This window comes from Sphaeramia orbicularis, chromosome 12 (genome assembly GCF_902148855.1).
Source record: "Sphaeramia orbicularis chromosome 12, fSphaOr1.1, whole genome shotgun sequence".
Classification (NCBI taxonomy): Eukaryota; Metazoa; Chordata; class Actinopteri; order Kurtiformes; family Apogonidae; genus Sphaeramia; species Sphaeramia orbicularis.
The window spans coordinates 26,332,760-26,351,653 of record NC_043968.1 but is presented as its reverse complement, the minus strand read 5'-3'; the positions used below and the strand labels follow the sequence as shown (position 1 = coordinate 26,351,653).

Genomic DNA, 18,894 nt, shown 5'->3' with positions numbered 1-18,894 from the left:
CCGTTCCAGTTGCTCTGCCATCAGGACCATCAGATTCAGCGGGTGGCACTGGAGTGTGTTCTCACATACAAAGACCCCAACATCGTGCCATACAAGTAAGAAGGCTAATAATATTTCTCCCATTCTCTCTGTCCTCCTCAATGGGGTCATTGTGAGGATCTTCGATAGGAATCAGAGCCGTCATCCTCCTCCCTCTACAGTTACAGGATGTTTTATGATCCTTAGGAATGCTGTTCTCCTATTCAGTGCTGATTCTCTCTCATTTTATGCCCTCTACTGTCCACTGCTAAGCTATCTGTTTACCACAACCTGCAGAAAGACGTGTAGTTTCAGACAGGGTTGTGTTTCGGACACTTGTGAGGCTCTTTGTTCTGGATCAGGCTTGTCCCACTGACCTAGTTTCAGGACACTGACAGATAAAAATATAATAGGTATACATGTATTCAGTCTGTACTCCTGTTGGCTTGTAATTATGTTAAACATTTTCGGAACCACAATGTTGGCATATGTGAACTCCCATAACACAGAGTTCCTTCATATGGATGCTGATCTACTGTACTGTACCAATGATTTGATCTATTGTGTCTGTTTAGGGAAAATCTGGAGAGGCTTCTGGATGACAAACACTTCAAAGAGGAGATTGTTCATTTTAATATCTCTGAGGAGACGGGGGTCGTTGAAGCGTCACACAGAGCCAGACTCATCCCACTGCTCATGAGGTGTGTGTATATATATATATTTTTTTTCTGTCAAATAGAAGTTGTTTGGAATCACCTTTTTGCAATTGCTCTTTACTAAATCATCTGATCTCCTCCATGTTTGGTATTTAGGTGCAACTTAGGAAGTTCTTGGGCAAGTTCTTTGGGTGTCGACCCTGACCTTAACCCATAAAGACCCAGTGCGACTTTTGTGGCAGTTCGCTAATTAATTTTTCTCTGTATTATCATCTTTATTTTGCATTTCTTCAGTAAAAATCTGATATTTTTCTACATCTAATTTACTGATCATGTAGATGTTCATAAAATCTCAGAGTAAATTCAAAGGTTGTTGTATCAGAAACAGAGAAAACTGAAGATAGTGACTTTTTTAGTAACATCTATCATTAACGGAACTTAAACCAAGTGTCTCTGTTCAATATCATTGATCCAACTCCATGGGTTTCACTGGTGAATCAATGTTGTAGAAGATGACGGTGTTTCCATGTTCACTACGGAGCCTCTGAGTGTCCAAATGGGTCATATCTGATGACCATAAAAAGATGACAAACTGTATTTTACATCAATTATTTACATGTATTGATAGAATTTGTGGATCAACCATCCTTAAACATTTTAGATCAGTAGATGGTTTTGGACGAGGGTGGACGTTTGGGTCTTTATGGTTTAATTTCAAGGTCAAATTGAAGTCAACGTGTCAAATTTCAATGGCAGTGTTGACCTACATTTTTCAGGTCTTTTGGGGTCAGCACGTAGTCATGGGGACAGATTAGAGAAGCTGCACAGATGAGGTGAGGGGATAGTGATAGTGGTAGGGAAGCAGTAAGCAACAGGGGGATAGGTGCAGGGCAGCCCTCAGTGTCAAAATGGGCTGAGGGGTCATTACAGCATTCAGTGTTGGTCTTATTTATACCTGTGTGTGCTTTCCAAGAGCTTACGTTGAATAAGTTCTCAAATTCAGTGTATTGTTCAAATTGCATCAAAATGGCCCAGCTACAGGGCTTCTTTTCTTCCATTACTGACTGAAAGGAGTTCTCAAAAAACACCACATCTACACTCTTATGTACACTCTTTGTTACTGTAAAACCACTTAAAACCTTTTGGTTAATGGCAACGTTAGTGCAGAATGGCAGATCCACATGGCCACCATTTTGGAATGAAAACTGTTGTCAAAAAAGCACCATTTTTTTTTTTTTACTCTTTATCTACAAAGTTGATAGATTAAGTTTAATCTGTTGAATACAGATAATGTTTTACAAACAGACCCTTCATACACTTTCTGTCCTATCTGTCATCCATCTCCACTCTGTTACATATTAGCTGATATTGTTCATAACAGACAGTTTATAAGATCACTTTAATCTGATGGAAACTTGACTCTTTATGAGCCTTGGTTCTTTGCTGTCAAATGTTATTATTCTGCTCTAAGTCCATTGACCATTGAGTCCTCGAGTCCACACATAGCCCACTTTTTTGCAGCAATTGTCACATTCACACTCACTAACATCCACTGAATGTCAGTTCCTGTCATTTTGATCATTTTCTATATTTAAATTAAGGTAAAACATGTATGTTCTCAGTATCACTGGCTCTCTGTTTTGTCTGTATGTCACAGGATCCTGTTTGGTCGTCTGCGCAGTAAGGCCGGCAGTAAGTTCCAGGGAAAGGCCAGCGCTGCATCCCGCTCCTCCATTATTTTGCGCTTCCTTGCAGGATGCCAGGCTGAGGAACTAGGAATGTTCATTGACCTGTTGCTGGAACCTGTCTGCCATCACAGCCAAGGTAGAACGCATCTAGACTCTCTAAACAAAACTTCTTTTTTTTTTCTACTGACCACATACCATTTCATAAAAGAAGCCATAGGAAACAAATACACTAATTATTCAGGGATTTTGCTGATCACCTTAAAGCAGGGGCGTCCGATCCTGGTCCTCGAAGGCCGGTATCCTGCACGTTTTAGATGTTCCCTGTTCCAGCACACCTGGTGGTCATTATCAAGCTTCTGCAGAGCTTGATGACAGGCTTATCATTTGAATCAGGTGTGTTGGAAGAGGGATACATCTAAAACATGCAGGATACCGGCCCTTGAGGACCAGGATTGAACACCCCTGCCTTAAAGTAATGTAAAAATTAGCCCTTAAGGTTTCTCTTTTGCCATCCCTCTTTCCATCCTCAGGTTCCTGTCTGGCTGCAGTGGAGCGGGCAGTAGCTGAGACTGATGTGGGTGCTGTTCTGCCACTGGGCCGTCAGCACAGCCTTCTAAATATCATCAGTGTGGTGATGCACAAACTGGGCCACCTTATCCACACCTACCTGCCCAAGGTGCTGCAGATCCTGTTGTGTGTCACTGCCTCAGTGTCCACTGTCCTGGAAAACAGGGACCAGGTAAAGAGGATGAGGTTTTATTGTCCAGGTCCAAATTCCTTGCGTTAAAGTATAGATTTGTAGAATTACATAGAAATCCAAAGGAATGTTTGCAATGTTCTGTCCCTTCTGTCCTAACTTGTACTCAGCATGGGTTTCCCAGGAAAAGTGTCTCCAATGATTAATAGATAGTGGACTAAGCATTATTAAACTTGAACATAACACGTATAGTAAAATTGTTTTTATGCCAGACACAACTTTTTACGTCTCCATATTTTTGAAAATATATATATATTTAAATTTACTTTAAAATTCTCTGATTTCTCTGTTTCATCCCTTTTTAAAATTCTGTGATTTCTGTTTCGTCCCTTTTTAAAATTCTTTGATTTCTCTGTTTCTTTCCTTTTTGTCTGCAGCTGCGGGTTGGTTGTATCAGCCCTCTAAAGAACCTGAGGCGACTCGGGATTCTAAGGATTCTGGACTTCTTTGATGGTTTCGACTCTTACAGTTTCAGCCCTGATGAGGTGGATGCAGTTTTCCAGAGTGTGGTCTGGCCTCAGGTACATCTAACATAACAGTCATTGACGTACCTGTGGGTGTGGCATTTAGCGGTGAGGATCCTACCGTGGCTGTCACTTCAATGTGAGAGCGTGTTTTTGGTTTGTTCATTCTGGGCTACTGTAGAATCATGGTGAACCCTGGGAAAGAGGATCTGCTCCCTCTAGAAATAAGTGACTCACTCTAAAATTTTGATTCATAGTTATTAATGAAATCATTTATCTATTTGTGTCAATAGATTCCTAAAACATGTCACACATTGGTTCTTTAAATTTCGTATTTCTTTTTGTGTAGGTGTGTCGTCTGCCCACAGAGAGCCCCTACTCTCCCACCCCTCTGCTCAAACTCATCCATTTGTGGTGCAAAAATGCCAGGTGAGGGTCTGAGTTTCCCTTCCTCCATCTGACTCCTCATCCTCCTGCCAGTGGACAACATCAGACTGAGTTGAAGGCTGACTTCTTTGTCTCTGTCTTAGGTATTTTCCCCTGTTGGCCAAGCAGAGGACAAACGGCCCTGAGTTTGATGTACTCCTCAATGTTTTTGCCCTCCTCTCCGCCAAGAATGCTTCTCCAGTGACTATCACCATGGTGATGGACATAGCAGAGTCCCTGGCGACCACTGAAGACTTTGTCTCGTCAGACACTGAGACAGAACTGATTGTCAACAACTGTGTGTTCCCTCAGCCTGCAGAGAGTGCACTCATCACTGCAGGTCTGCACAGTTTACATGTATAATAAATATAAAGATTTAAAAAGAAAAAAAAAAGTGATTTAATCTAATTTCATGGATACCCTTCAAAGTGTATGTTGTTCCTTGTCTCTCAGATTCTTTAAGTCAGGGCTCCAGGCTGCTGCTGCCGCATATCTCCACCCTGCTGCAGTACCTCAGTGGAGTTGTACGGAACACAGACCGGCTCAAGAAGAAGAAGTTCAGAGCACAGGTGGCCAAAGAGCTCAACATCCTCTCCAAGTGAGTTTAATGCATCTGGACATGATTGTCTCTTTTTTTTATCCTCAGTGATTATTTTGCTTGGAGAGAAATGCAATTGTACATTTTTCAGTGTAATGGGCATGAGAGCACTGTTGAACTACACACACCTTAACTTTGAATTGTGCCCCTTTCTTTGTGCCAGGGTCAGTCGATTTGTAAGTGACAAAGACCAGAGCTCTGTGCTCATCAGTCTGCTGCTACCTTACCTCCAGAAAAGCAACAACCCCCCGGTATGACCTTGTTCTGCTGAAACAGCTTTGACCCAAAACTGACATGAAAATACTTGTATTTCATGAATGAAAACCTCCGAAGATTATGTTCAGTTGTGTTCATCATCTTTTGTGTGTTTATTTCAGGAGACAGAAATTGACATCCTTGCTACAGTACAGAATCTGTTGCGGCAGTGCACACAGCCCTCAGCATTCCTGCGGCCGCTAGGAAAGTTATTCTCTGTGATCCACAGCAAACTGCCCCGGCAAGCCCTCACGAATGTCTTCCAGGTATGATAACAAGAAATCGGTGACGTAATGAACACTCACCGATGATGACAGTTTTTAATCTGTCTCTGTTGCTCTGTTTTCAGACTCTGTCAGATCTGGAGCCATCACTCACATACATCACTGACATAGCTACCAAGGTAAGATCATTTATTACCCTGCCCCCCAAAGGGGAGGCAAGGGGTTTTATTTTTGGTTCGGTTTGTTTTTTGTTAACACTCTAGCTGCAAAACTATTGGTTGAAATCATACCAAATTGGTTTTGTATATTGTCAGTGACCCAGAATAGATCTCATTACATTTTGGGAAAAGTAGGTCAAAGTTTCAATTTTTTATGGACTTAAAAAAAAAAAAAATTGCCCATTTACTCATAGTGGGTGAAATTTCACATGTCTGTAGCAGCAAAACTATTGGTTGAATTCATATTAAATTTGGTTTACAGATTGCCAGTTACCCAGAATAGATGTCATTACATTTTGGGAAAAGTAGGTCAAATTTAACATTTTTAATGAATTTTTTTAAATCTTCCCATTTACTTATAATGGGCAAAATATGTGCGAGGGACGGGGTTTGTTGTGCCTGGCGCCACTTGTTACAGATATGTCCCTATTATTATTATTATTATTATTAATATTATTATTATTATTATTATTATTATTATTGATACAGTAGGAACAACATCCAAGAGGTTTTATTTTGTAATCAATAGTCTGTATTGTTCTGTGGTTATTCTCTCCAGCTGAATGCGTTTGACAGTCGACACCTGGATGAAATCTACTTTGATGTACGCTTGTCAGCTTTCCAAGGTGCTACTAGGCGTGTGAAAGACATGCAAACTCTGGACCTGGACTTCATCAGCACCGTCATACACAACTGCTTCCACACCTATGAGGTAAGAAAGAAGAAGGCGATTGCGATTTTTGATGAGACAATAGCCTTTTTTGTTGTAGACTTGTACTTACAGACTTGTTTGTTTCACTTTCCCCCCTCCCTTCCTTCTCTCATGGGTTCAGATCGGTGACATGTCCCTGGCAGACAACGCCACCTTATGTCTGTCTGCAGTGATTGCCCAGCTCGCAGCGGTCGGAGCTGGAGAACAGGTGTACAGGGACATCATACAACACACCATCCTGGATGCAGTGCACAAGGGATTACGCAGCAAAACGGAGGTAAATGCACAAGCACAAGTATATGACAAATCTTACATTTTATGACTAGTAAAACTGGTTATGTATGAAACCTCTGATCACCAGCATAAAGCCAGTTTAATTATGTGGTCTCATCACTCTTTTAGAATGTTCAGCATGAATACACAACCGTTCTCGCCTGCTTGGTGAAGACTTTTCCTTCCAAAAAAGAGTTCAGAGACTTGGTGCAGCTCACCGACTACAACGACCCTGAATCGGACTTCTTTGAGCACATGAAGCACATCCAGGTGAGACAGAATAATGTTCATGCATCGCTTTCAGTCCAGTTTTTATCTTCATTCTACCTCTTGCATATAAATGGTGAGTTTCCTCTCTGATTAGATCCATCGTCGAGGTCGCGCCCTACGGAAGTTGGCCAAGAGTCTGACTGAGGGCACCGTGGTCATGACGTCTCGTTCCCTCCAGAATTATATAATGCCTTATGCCATGACGGCCCTCCTTGACGAAAAAATGCTGAAGGTGACTCCTGCACAACCAGTCATTTACTGATTCAACCCTTATTTACACTTGGAAAATATACTGAGGTGAAGGTCTTGTTTTCAGTATAATTGAGTAAAATAAACATGACAAATAGACAATAAAAACAATGAAAGGCATTTCAGGAAAATACTCAGTCATTACTAATTGAAAGTAATTGAAATGCAAAGACTAATTTATTAGATAAAATGAAAAACGTTAACAAGGAAAATGTCATTAAAAGACCCAAAAAAATACCAACGAAGTGAGTACAAGATCATTCTGCAATTTGTTTGAGGTGGATGACAGCAGCACAGATTTTTAAAAAAATGATAATAATAAGAATAAATAATAATAATAGTAATAATAATAATAGTAATAATAAATTTTGTTTATAACGCACTTTTCATTCAGTGAATTTCAGAGTGCTACAATACAAAAGTACCCCCCCCCCCCCAAAAAAAAAAAAAAAAAAAATCAAAGCAAAACATAAACAACAAAAGACAGCAGTGGGATTGATATATGACAATAAAACCAATATGACCTTAAGTTAAATAAAAGCCATTGTCTATCAGATCTCACAGATAGGGAAGGCCAACCAATCTTTGCATACAGCTTGTGATGATATTGTATAACAAATGAACTCCAAACACTTGAAAATTGTGGCTGAGGAATGCATAGTGATTAAAAATAACTGTGTTAATAAGCATCTTTCTACAACACAGAGGAAGGTTTGATTTATTGTTATACATTATATTTTCACCTCATCTTTCCAAAGTCTTTTACTATATCAGTACTATTGTGGGTAAAGTTGATGAGATTTAGTCATGAAAATATGTAAAGTATCTGCACGGTTGCATCCTAACTTCACATTTCATCACAATCAGTATGAGAACATGACTTCAGCATCAGTGGAGGTGGTGGGTGCAGTGTGTCGCAGGCTCACCTGGTCCAAATACCTGTACTACCTCAAACACTTCATCCACATCCTGCAGACTGCACAAGCTGAGCAGAAACTGGCTGTTAGGTGGGGGTTGTCTTTTTTTATTCTTATCATTTTGCCTTGAAATACATTTAGTTTTGTACCTTAAAATATTTATTTAAACTGTTTTTTCCCCCCTTCTCCTTCCCTCTTACTTCCAGTTTGCTGGTCACAGTTCTTGAGGCGTACCACTTTGACCACCAGACCCTCAGTAAAGAAATGGAGGCTGCTGAAGCCAGAGAAGGTGAGTGACTAAACTGGTTTAATCTAATCTAAGATGCTTTCGTGTGTGTTTCTCCTATGTATATTTGATTAAACAATTCAACACATGGGCAACATGGAGTGGATAGCACTCATTCCTCACAGCAAGAAGGTCCTGGGTTCGATTCCAGCACCTCCTGCCATCCAAACACATGCACTGATAGGTTAAACAGTTTATCTAAATTTCCCATAGGTGTGAATGTGAGAGTGATTGTTTGTCTGTATGTCAGCCCTGCGATGAACCAGGGTGTACTCCGGCCAGAAGTAGCTGGGATAGGCTCAAGCGACCCCTGTGACCCCAGTGAGGATAAAGCAGGTTCAGAAAATGAATGAATGAACAATTCAACAAAACATCATGTAAAATCAACTCCACTGAAGCCTTTTGACACTATCTGCCTCTCTTTGTTTTTGACATATATTACATATTGAGGTGGTTATGACATTATATGAATATTAAAATCGCACATTTTTGACAAAAATGTGATAATGAGATGCATTATTTCATAACAAATCTGAATTTCTTCAGCTGTTATTGCTATTGTAGTTGTATGGTGCTCAAGATGTACTTTATAAAGTGTGACAGATTATTTCATAATGTATAGTGCATCCATAGGAATAAGTGTAAATATTTGATATATATTTTGATTGTGTATGTACTGTCATTATGCTAATTAAACTAAGAATAACTTGCTGGTAAAGACTAAACATTTCCACTTGTGGTTCAGTAATTTAAGTTCATTTGTTTTCCTGGAATTTGCATCTCTGCAAGGGGGGAAAGTGGCCGTGGATGCAGATGATGATGGGGAGGATGATGCAGCCGATGAATCTGATGCAAGTGACGATGAGGAAGCCATGGAGACCGACAGTAAGACTGCTCCGGCTGATGTTCCCATGGAAACAGACACCACTGATGGAGAAAAGGAAGCTGTCTCCAGTGAAGCAGCCACTACTGAAGTTAAGAAGCCGGTGGTGCCAAAACTCACCATGGTAACCAGCGGGCTGCCACAGAGCAAAGAGGAACTGGAATCTCTGATCAGTGCCATTCATCGGACGATTCACGACAGCGTGCTTCCCCGCCTTCACAAGTGTCTCACTGCAAAAGTAAACAAAACTCACTCTGATCTTCAACATGTCCTTATCTGCTCTGATAACTCTTTGCAGAAGTTTCATAGGAATGTCTGTATCTCCTATGTTCTGATTAGGTTCAGCGTGATGAGGAGCACAAGGCGGTGAAGTCCAAGGATGTGAAGGATGAGGAGGTGGTCCGAGTACCGATCGCCTTTGCCATGGTCAAGCTGATGCAAACTCTGCCTCCACACATTATGGAGGCTAACCTGCCTGGGTAGGCAACTTCATGGTCTATGTTTGAGATCTGCAAAATAAACTAGATTGCCTAAGTATCTGCACGCATATAAGGAATTTGGCATAGTTTCCTTTTTTACTCTATGTACGCAGAAACGGACAAAACAGCTCTTGTTTAAACAGGGTTTCTGCCGGTCATTAAAAAGCATTAAAAGTCATTAAATAGGTTTTGTGAAAATTAAGGCCTTAAATGGCATTAAAAACCATTAAATTCGATGTCCAGAGGCATTAAAAAATTAAATACACTTGATGAAAAAAATGCATTGTTATTCACAATTTATTTTGATTATATAAACATTTAATAATTTTGATCAGAAGTATATTGTGATGATTGACAGGTGGAACCCTTTAATTGACTATTGTTTATGGCCGTTACACGAAGTCACAACACCGGATTCTTGGAATGCAGTGTGTTGTGAACGTGCTCAGGCTGTGGTGAAAGAGCAGTGGGAAGCTTAGCAAATGTCAGAAAAATGGGAAAATGCAAGTTTCAGCAGAAGTGATTGGAGGAGGAACTATTCAGAAGCTGGTTATAGCCTGTGGATGGTAAACTGTCATAAACTATATATAAAACTGTATCCACAGTTGGACGTGGGCATTAAATTTGTTTAAAGTGGCATTAAAAAGGGCATTAAAAAGCATTAAATTAGATTTTCTGATACCTGCAGAAACCCTGTTAAAACACATGGAAAATGAATGAACAAATAGTTTGACTCATGATTAGGGCAGTAGTCTGTAGGTCAAAACTGTTCAAATGAATGTGCATACAGTGTCCTGTAGCACATGGCCACTCAACACCTGTGTGTATCATCCAGGATCCTGATTAAAGTGTGCATGCTGCTGAGGAATCGCTTCCAGGAGATCCGAGACGTGGCTCGTGGAACACTGATTAAGATTATAGAGACACTGGGTTTCAGGTACCTTCAGTACCTGCTCAAAGAGATGCAGAGTCTTCTCGTCAAGGGCTACCAGGTAGGAGCTGACACATGCAAACATAAAGACAGATACAAGCCTACAATATACCACATTTGTACTGTTTCGGTCATGGTGATAATGTTTGTCTCTCTGTTTCCGTTTGCCTCTCATCCAGGTCCACGTGCTGACATTTACAGTGTACCAGTTACTGTCTGCCCTCAGTCCAACCCTAAAGAGCGGTGACCTGGACCCATGCATGAACATGCTCATTGATGTAAGGACTTACTTTACCCTGCGTAACTCCAAGCATGACATAAATTACATTTACCCCATATGTTTGTCTTCCCTTTACTGTTGGTTAGATCTTCAACAATGAGTTGTTTGGGGCTGTAGCTGAGGAGAAGGAGGTGAAGGGCATCGTCTCCAAGCTGATGGAGGCAAGACACAGCAAGAGCATGGACTCCTATGAGCTGCTCGCCCAGTTCTGCAGTAAGGAGAGCATCACAAAGCTGATACTGCCACTCAAAGAGGTGAGGAAGGGGTTAGTGCAATACGCAGAAAGAGAAAATGTAGTGAATTGTACTTCGAACACTCAATATTGACAGACTGCCTTGCTGTTACTTTTCTGTAAAAAGATTCTAGAGACCTCATCCAGTCTGAAGGTGTGTAACCGGGTGGCTGCTGTGCTGCGACGGCTGGTCCTGGGTCTGCTAGCCAACACTGGCATGACTTCTCAGGATATCCTCCTCTTGAGCCACGGACTAGTGAGCGAGAGCCTGCCACTGCTCACCAAAAGAGACCGGTGCGTACCAAAACACACAAGCTATTAAAATACAGAAAATCACTTAAAGACTTATTCTCATCTGACATTCATGGATATTGTTTTCATTTTTGCAGAGAAAAAGCATCAGTTCAACCACCCCCAGACCCTAGATTGCCCCCTCCCAGCTGCCTACTGCTTCCACCAACACCAAAGAGAGGTGGTCAGAAAGCTCCAGTCAGCAGCAGAACCAATATGCACATCCTGGTGGATGCTGGGCTAAAGGTATCCACACATCTGTGGTCATTACACATCTACAAAGCAGGTGGAGGAAGTACTCAGATCTTTTACAGAAAAATTAAATTGCAAATTTTACAAATAAAGATACAAGGAAAAAGTAACCTGTAAGGTTAGCTACTAAAAACAAAACAAACAATAAAAACTAGTAGCATTAAAATCATACTAAACCTACCAAAACTAAAGGTGCACAATAGATTGTAAAAATGGATGCATTAATGTGATCATCTGAGTGTTACGGCTGCTAATAGTGGTAATTACAGTCATTTTAATTACTGTATATACTATTGGCTTACCTAATCTATAGTAATACAGTCTTTATTACTTGTGTGTTTTTATTATTAATCTGAAATGTAATTGTTGACTGAAGGTATTTTTAATAACTATAGTGTATCATAAACAGACAAATATTTTTGCCTTAAAAATGTAGTGGAGAAGAAGAAGTAATGGACCTGAAAATAGAAACACTGAAGTAAAGCACAGAAAAATAGACTTGATTAATATATTTAGTTGCATTCTACGACTGCCCCAAACATTTAATGTGACTTTAAACCTGCAGAGCTTGAAAGTATTTTATCATTACTGGGAAAAATTAGCATCGTTACCTTTAATTATTCAAATAATCTGAGAGGAAACAGTATGTTGGCCTCTACTCCCTGCCTGTAGAAAATTTACAATATGACTCTAGTATTTTTTTTATAATCACAGATGTTTTCACACAGGAAGTTGAATGACAGCCATAATTACTGACCGCTGTTCACGTTCCATCAGATGTGACCTGGATGTGACTGTACTGCTCTAATCCATACAAAGTATACAAAAGCATGACAAACTGGTTTCATGTTACCATGATAGCATAGAATTTCACCAGGTCTTTTATTTTTATATTTAGTCTTTTTATTTGAACAAAGAGGAGAAAATAAAGTTTTTTCCCCTCATTTTGGTTCCTGCAGTATTTAGTGTCTTATTGGCATCAATTTGTTGGAAACTGTTCAGTGCTGTTTACCTCAGTTATTCAGAGAATGCTTGTTTGTACACTTACTAGAAGTGAATGTTTGTGAATACACATCTTTCTACTCTTCAGCTGCTTCACATGAGTATGAAGAAAGCCAAAGTGACATCATCCGAGGCCTCAGCTCTGGAGATGCTGGATCCTTTTGTTCTGCTGCTACTTGACTGCCTAAACTCCATGCATGTCAAGGTTGGTAACGTTCAGTGGTTAAAAATATGATATTTCAAGTTAATAAAAAGCATCCCATATCTCATCCTGTCCCTTTTTCCTCCTCTGTCCAGGTGATAACCGAGGCTCTGGTGGCATTCACGTGGCTGTTGAAGTTCCCTCTGCCTGCGGTGGAGCAGAACGCCAGCCAGCTGACAAAGCAGCTCTTTATCCTGCTGAAGGATTACTCCAAGGCTGGGGCGGCCCGTGGGGAGAACTACCACCTGGTCCAGAACTGCTTCAAGGTAGTAGCTCCACAAAGAATAAATGCATGCATCTATACATGAACAGGTGGAACCCTTGTAGTTTATTGGAGGGTTATTATAGTTAAAGAAAACTCCAACTAAAACTAAAACTAACAGTGAAAAAATGAATATGAACATGAAATAAAGACTACAAAGAAATAAAAAAAATAAAATTGCAAATTGCAGGTGGTTTTGTGAATCATATGAAGTTTCTTCATCTTCTTTATTTAAATCAAAGTTTTCCTCATAATAACGGAAAAATTAGCACAAAAAACAAAATCTAAAACTAGACACATTTATCATGCTGCTTTTGAGCAAAATTTTTTTCAGATTTGTTGCTTTTTACAGCTTATTAGAAATCCTAACAGCAGTGTTCTTTGTTAAGCATGTCCCCTATTTGCCTCTCAGGCCATAACCATACTGGTGAAAAATGTCAAAACCAACATAATCTCAGAGACACAACTGCAAGTGCTGCTGGGATACGCTGAGGAAGACATCTACGACCAGTCTCGCCAGGCCACAGCCTTCGGCCTGCTGAAGGTACACAGTTAAAAGGTCATCAGTGTTATTTTAGTGTGTAGGGTGAACGTGACCATCACCCGTGTGTGTCTTCACCAGGCCATTCTGTCAAGGAAACTCATCGTTCCTGAGATGGAAGAAGTGATGAAAAAAGTGGCTAAACTGTCGGTCACTGGCAGCAATGCTATGATCAGAGTCCACTGTCGACAGGTACTTAAACACACACAAAAACAAAACACTTGGAACACTAAAACTAACCTGAATAGAGTGTGTGTGTAGCCCTGGGGTAATCAGTGTTTTGTGGTTTCAGATCTATCTGAAGTACCTGCTGGACTACCCTCTGGGGAGGAAGCTGAGACCTCACCTGGACTTTGTGGTGGCTCAGCTAACCTACGAGCACGACACAGGCAGGGAGTCTGTGCTGGAAATGCTGGCCTACATCTTCCAGATGTTCCCTCAGGTTTGTGAATAGCTGATACCTGGTATTTTTTATCCATACTGTGTCATGGTCCAAATAAAAGCCACCGCAAGGAAGACAGAAAACTAGACTGCATTTAATTTCCCCATTCAGAAAATCCTGCAGCAGAACTGTGGCCTGTTCTTTGCCCCGTTGGCTCTGGTGGTGGTCAATGATGACTCGGCACGCTGCAAGAAAATGGCCGCCATGGCCATCAAAGCCCTGTTGGCCCAACTTGACCTGAACCACCAGAATACCATGTTCTCCCTCGTAGACACCTGGTTGAATTCAGAGAAGGTACATGCACTCCCACACATTTACAACCTCTAGGGAAACAATGACATGGTTCTTCAAAACTGTTAGTTTCTTCATTCTGATGAACTCAACTGTCTGACCCTCTCAGACAAGCCTGCGGCGTCTCGGGGCTCAGATTTGTGGTCTGTTTGTGGAGGTAGAGGAAGAGAAATTCCACCGTCGCCTTGGCAACCTGCTGCCTCTCCTGGAGAAGGGAATAAACCCTGACAACTATGAAGATGTAAGACAACACACACACACACACCATCTTTTGTTGATATTCACAAAATTTTTGAGTATAAACTACTATAACTATAAAGAGCAGAAACCTCCACTGTTTTTCCACAGGCCTCTAATTCAATCAGATGCCTTATCATGCAATGACAGAAAAGGCCAGTTAGATTTAAAAAATGTCCAGAGTCTGCCCCTTTTTTTTGTTTTCCAAAATGTCATAGGTTTGCCAATCCCTACCCTTCCAGTTAGTTTAATGAAGATCCAACTGACAGTTTTTGTACAGTCCTACTGACAGACAAACAACTATAGATGAAGGTCTTGTGGTCTGGCTGACTGACAATCAGCTGATATATCCATGTAACACAAGATCACACAAAGAGACACGTGGTTTAAAAAGATTGATTCAAGGAGACTTTCTGTCATTCTCCATAAGAACATGAGTTTAGGGAATTGGTTTCTCAGGTCCCAGTAGAAAAAAGCAATAAGTGAAAATAAACACAGTTTACCACTGAACAATTCAATATGCAGTAAAATATATCATAAAAGCACACTAATACACACCACTATAAACAATGCTCAAATTTAAAAAAAAAAAAAAAAAAAAGTGATTAAGAATTGATGTATCACCTCATGTTCAGCAATCACCACTAACCAAATCACTAAATCTACAGAACAGGCAGCTTTTAGTGTTGTTGTTTTTGCAGGGTTGTAATGGGCATGTGTTAATATCTAACTAGAAATATACAGGAAATATGTGCACAGTATTGAAATACACACCAAAAAAAAATCTGAACTAAACTACATCTGTGGGTAAAGTCAGTATTTATTTAGTTTGACCTCCATTTGGATTCAGTAAATCTTCAACTCTCTTGGGTCGACTGTCTGGATGTGTTCTTAAATAATCTTGTGATATATTAAACACGTTCACAATGTCCCAGAGGCTTCCATGGTCCTTTTTTTCTTGTCCAAATGATCCCATATAGTTCCTACAATATTCATATTTTTGTCTGACATCATGACCACACATATGCTTATTCTCAATTTTAGTAGTAATATATCGTCACTTTCCCCAAATAATTAGTTATGCCATTTTTTTCAGGAAACAGAAAAAAACTTAGCCAGAAATTGAGTATTTGATGATTTAGGCAAAACATATTTTTTGTAAAAAAAAAAAAAAAAGACTTAGGCTATTATTTTAAGAAGGTGATGATATGTAGAACTGGAAATATGTAACTAAGATTTAAAAAAAAAAAAAAAAAAAGCATTTTGTTTGTGTTTGATTCAATACTGTTCACATATTTCCTGCATATTTCTTGTTAGAGATAAAGACACACACCCAGTACAATCCTGAAAAAATGACAAAGCTAAAGACTGCGTAAGACTTTTGCACAGTATTGTACATTATGTAGACCCCACACAAAGAATACATATGTAACCATGAAACAAATAGAATATAGTAACTCATACAAGTGACTGTATTGCATCTCTGGCAGATTATTATTGGATGCATCATCAGAGGACCACAGGCCTGATGTCAGGGTCAGAGACACCTTCAAAACTGATCAGATGAGCTGCTTGTGTCACATTTGAACTTTGCCTTTTTCAGATTGAGGAGGAACAGGAGGAGAAAGGAGCAGACAGACTGTTGTTCAGTTATCTGACACTCATCAGCAAACTGACCAAACACTGTGGCCTGTTGGAGCTCGGGAAGCCTGAGGATACACTGAATCGCATTTGGGGTAAAGAACAAACTTAATTTTTTTTTTTCTTTATATAAGGGTCCTTCCATGAAACTGGGTTTATTTTGGTACATAGCACTTTGCCAGCTTTTTCAGACCCAATAATAAAAGAGAAATGTAGGCATATTTACCCCCAGGATGTACCTAATGATGACCTCGGATAAATTCAAAAAATTTATACTCTTGCTCTGAGCCATCCCAAAATTAATGAATTTTTAATCAAATATTGAGGCCAAAAATAGGACCCAAATTGGGACAGGAAAAGCTGCCTAGGCATCAGTGCATTAGATCTGAAAACATAGCTATAAATGGTCTTATATTGGCTAAGAGTCTGGTTTTGACCAACTCTGTATGTAAAGTGTCATGAGATAACTTTTGTTATGATTTGGCGCTATATAAATAAAATTTGATTTAATTTGATTTATATACCGCTATAAATAAAGACACTGTGTTAAATGTGACAATCCTAGTGGTTTTTCTAATACAGACGTGGGTTTTTCTTGAATCTCAGTCTCATTCCAGGTTTCGTGTGTAACCCATCGTGTCCACTCACGTTACATGCAGAACCTGCCCATTTCAACACATATAAATCACAATCGATTTTGCAGCAGCGGCCATTTTTGTGAAACACTCTGCCTTGCATAATTTGTTCAATTCCCAAAATGTACCTATGAGAGAATAAAAAGATATTCAAATAAATAGTAGTGCAGATTTTTCGCGCCCTTTTTACCGTGTTACATGCAGATTTTTGTATGAGCACTTTAAATAAAAATGTGTTTTATCTGAAAAATAGTTTATTTTATCTCGGTAAATATTTATTTTTCAAAAAGACCCAAAGTGCTTCCAAACTTCATAAAATTAGTCTACATCTGGTTAGAATTTTTAGCCCCTCTGTCCTGTTTTTAGGGACCAGTTTCATTGAAGCACCCATAAGCGTCTTCATTCTGTGCACTCTGACGGGTATTTTTACACTTGCAGGGCATGTGGAAGCCCACCTGCGGTACCCTCACTGCTGGGTGTGGCTGACTGCCTCGCAGCTCTTTGGCCAGCTGTTTGCAGCCCACCAGGCAGAACAGCTGGTCATGGTTTGGAGAGGAGAGGTAGATAAAGTAACTCAGCTGCCATCCTTGGCATTCATCACCAACAGCCTGGACAAGAAGGTAAACACCAAGGACCACCAGTATTCTCATTAAATTTGCTGGTACAGTGACCTAATTTTCACATATCCTCATTCCTTCTGTCGACTAGATGAGGGAGTTGGCGTTGTCTTTCTGCCATCAGCTGCAGTCTAAGTTCCTGGACACAGCATCAGGAGAGCAGGTGCACAAACTCTTACTGCATCTCAAACACATTTCGCGTAAAACTATGTTCGCATCATTCAGTCGATTTCAGAGCTGTGTTTCCGTCCTCCTCAGGTGATCAAGAACTTGCTCTTCGTCGGCAAAGTGATCTACCTCATTTCCCCCGAGTGTGACGACACTACAGCTGACGAAGGGGTGAAGGAGGAGGAGAAAGAGCACGAGCAGCAAGAGGATGAAAATGGCAATGAAGAGCAGGAGAAAGAAAAGGAAGAGGAAGAAGAGGATGAAGATGACAAGGATGATCGGCCCCCTTCTCTTCTTTGGTTGATGAAGAAGTTGTCTCTGATGGCCAAGAGAGAAGCAGCACACACTCCCAAAGTCCCTCTGAAGGTAAAAAAAAAGACAAACTAGTCCAGTACATCTGCAGGTTTTCTACTCCCTCACTGCAGTATGGTGTGATCATCTTGTGTCACTGGATGGATTTTCCTTCTGCTTTCTCTCACCAGAGAACGTGTGTGTTTAAATTTCTCGGAGCGATAGCCATGGATCTGGGGAAGGAGCGCCTCGGCCCGTATCTGACCACTATCATCACTCCTCTGTACAGGGAGCTGGACAGCACATACGCAGAACAAGGTATTGGTTTTACAACCTCAGCCCTGTAAATACTGATCTGACCGACACTTGTATCCCTCTATATAGATGTAAACTCTTACTGAGCTTGCTGTGATATTGTACCAACACAGGAAGACGGCTTAACCCATAAAAACCCAAACAGCCACCGAGGACCAAAACCATCTACTGATCTAAACCGTTTAATACCTGTTGATCCACTAATCCTATCAATACATGTAAATAATTAGTGTAAAATACAGTTATTCGTCTTTTCATGGTCATCAGATATGACCCATTTGGATGTTTAGAGGCTCCGTAGTAACCATGGAAACACTATCATCTTCTACAACATTGATTCACCAGTAAAACCCATGGAGTTTGATCAATGACAGTGGATGGACACACTTGGTTTATGTTAATATGTTGCTGAAAAGACTCTTTTTCTTCAGTTTTTTGTCTGATATAACCCTCAACTTTAATATGAGCTTTAATGAACATGATCTGTGAATTAAATGGAGGAAAATATCTGATTTTTACTGTAAAAACACAAAATACAGAGGATAATATTATAATAAATGATGAAAAAAAATCACTTAAGAAAAGTTAAATATAGAGAAAAAGCTGTTTTGGAACTGCCACATAAGTAGCATTGGGCCTTTATGGGTTAAGATTGTTTTCTTCCCCAATACAATTACTGACCCTTTGCCTCTCCTCCACCCAGATCCTACTCTGAAGAACCTAGCACAGGAGTTGATAGAGCTGATGAAGAAACAGGTGGGACTGGAGAGATTCTCCTTAGCGTTCTCTGCTGTCCAGAAGGAGTTTTCACAGAGACGAGCAGCACGCAAACGGCACAGAGCCATGCAGGTATGGACATCGAAATACAGATAATGCATGCAACAACTTTGG

The 18,894-nt window shown here is 40.2% G+C and overlaps 1 protein-coding gene across 1 annotated transcript in view; it reads left to right on the top strand.

The window, feature by feature from the left end:
* utp20 (UTP20 small subunit processome component) overlaps positions 1-18,894 on the top strand; it is a 30,678-nt gene that overhangs the window by 11,147 nt on the left and 637 nt on the right. The window contains exons 24-60 of the mRNA XM_030148743.1: positions 10-95; positions 594-719; positions 2,332-2,498; positions 2,893-3,101; positions 3,497-3,640; positions 3,933-4,012; positions 4,114-4,349; positions 4,463-4,607; positions 4,771-4,858; positions 4,985-5,128; positions 5,212-5,265; positions 5,864-6,016; positions 6,138-6,293; positions 6,419-6,559; positions 6,654-6,791; positions 7,676-7,815; positions 7,932-8,014; positions 8,801-9,132; positions 9,234-9,373; positions 10,209-10,365; positions 10,484-10,582; positions 10,671-10,838; positions 10,944-11,110; positions 11,206-11,353; positions 12,450-12,566; positions 12,659-12,829; positions 13,238-13,369; positions 13,448-13,558; positions 13,659-13,808; positions 13,920-14,102; positions 14,209-14,340; positions 15,940-16,072; positions 17,051-17,232; positions 17,321-17,392; positions 17,488-17,763; positions 17,880-18,006; positions 18,707-18,852. Coding sequence (XP_030004603.1) covers positions 10-95; positions 594-719; positions 2,332-2,498; positions 2,893-3,101; positions 3,497-3,640; positions 3,933-4,012; positions 4,114-4,349; positions 4,463-4,607; positions 4,771-4,858; positions 4,985-5,128; positions 5,212-5,265; positions 5,864-6,016; positions 6,138-6,293; positions 6,419-6,559; positions 6,654-6,791; positions 7,676-7,815; positions 7,932-8,014; positions 8,801-9,132; positions 9,234-9,373; positions 10,209-10,365; positions 10,484-10,582; positions 10,671-10,838; positions 10,944-11,110; positions 11,206-11,353; positions 12,450-12,566; positions 12,659-12,829; positions 13,238-13,369; positions 13,448-13,558; positions 13,659-13,808; positions 13,920-14,102; positions 14,209-14,340; positions 15,940-16,072; positions 17,051-17,232; positions 17,321-17,392; positions 17,488-17,763; positions 17,880-18,006; positions 18,707-18,852 — 5,433 coding nt within the window. The remainder of the gene's footprint in view (positions 1-9; positions 96-593; positions 720-2,331; positions 2,499-2,892; positions 3,102-3,496; positions 3,641-3,932; positions 4,013-4,113; positions 4,350-4,462; positions 4,608-4,770; positions 4,859-4,984; positions 5,129-5,211; positions 5,266-5,863; positions 6,017-6,137; positions 6,294-6,418; positions 6,560-6,653; positions 6,792-7,675; positions 7,816-7,931; positions 8,015-8,800; positions 9,133-9,233; positions 9,374-10,208; positions 10,366-10,483; positions 10,583-10,670; positions 10,839-10,943; positions 11,111-11,205; positions 11,354-12,449; positions 12,567-12,658; positions 12,830-13,237; positions 13,370-13,447; positions 13,559-13,658; positions 13,809-13,919; positions 14,103-14,208; positions 14,341-15,939; positions 16,073-17,050; positions 17,233-17,320; positions 17,393-17,487; positions 17,764-17,879; positions 18,007-18,706; positions 18,853-18,894) is intronic.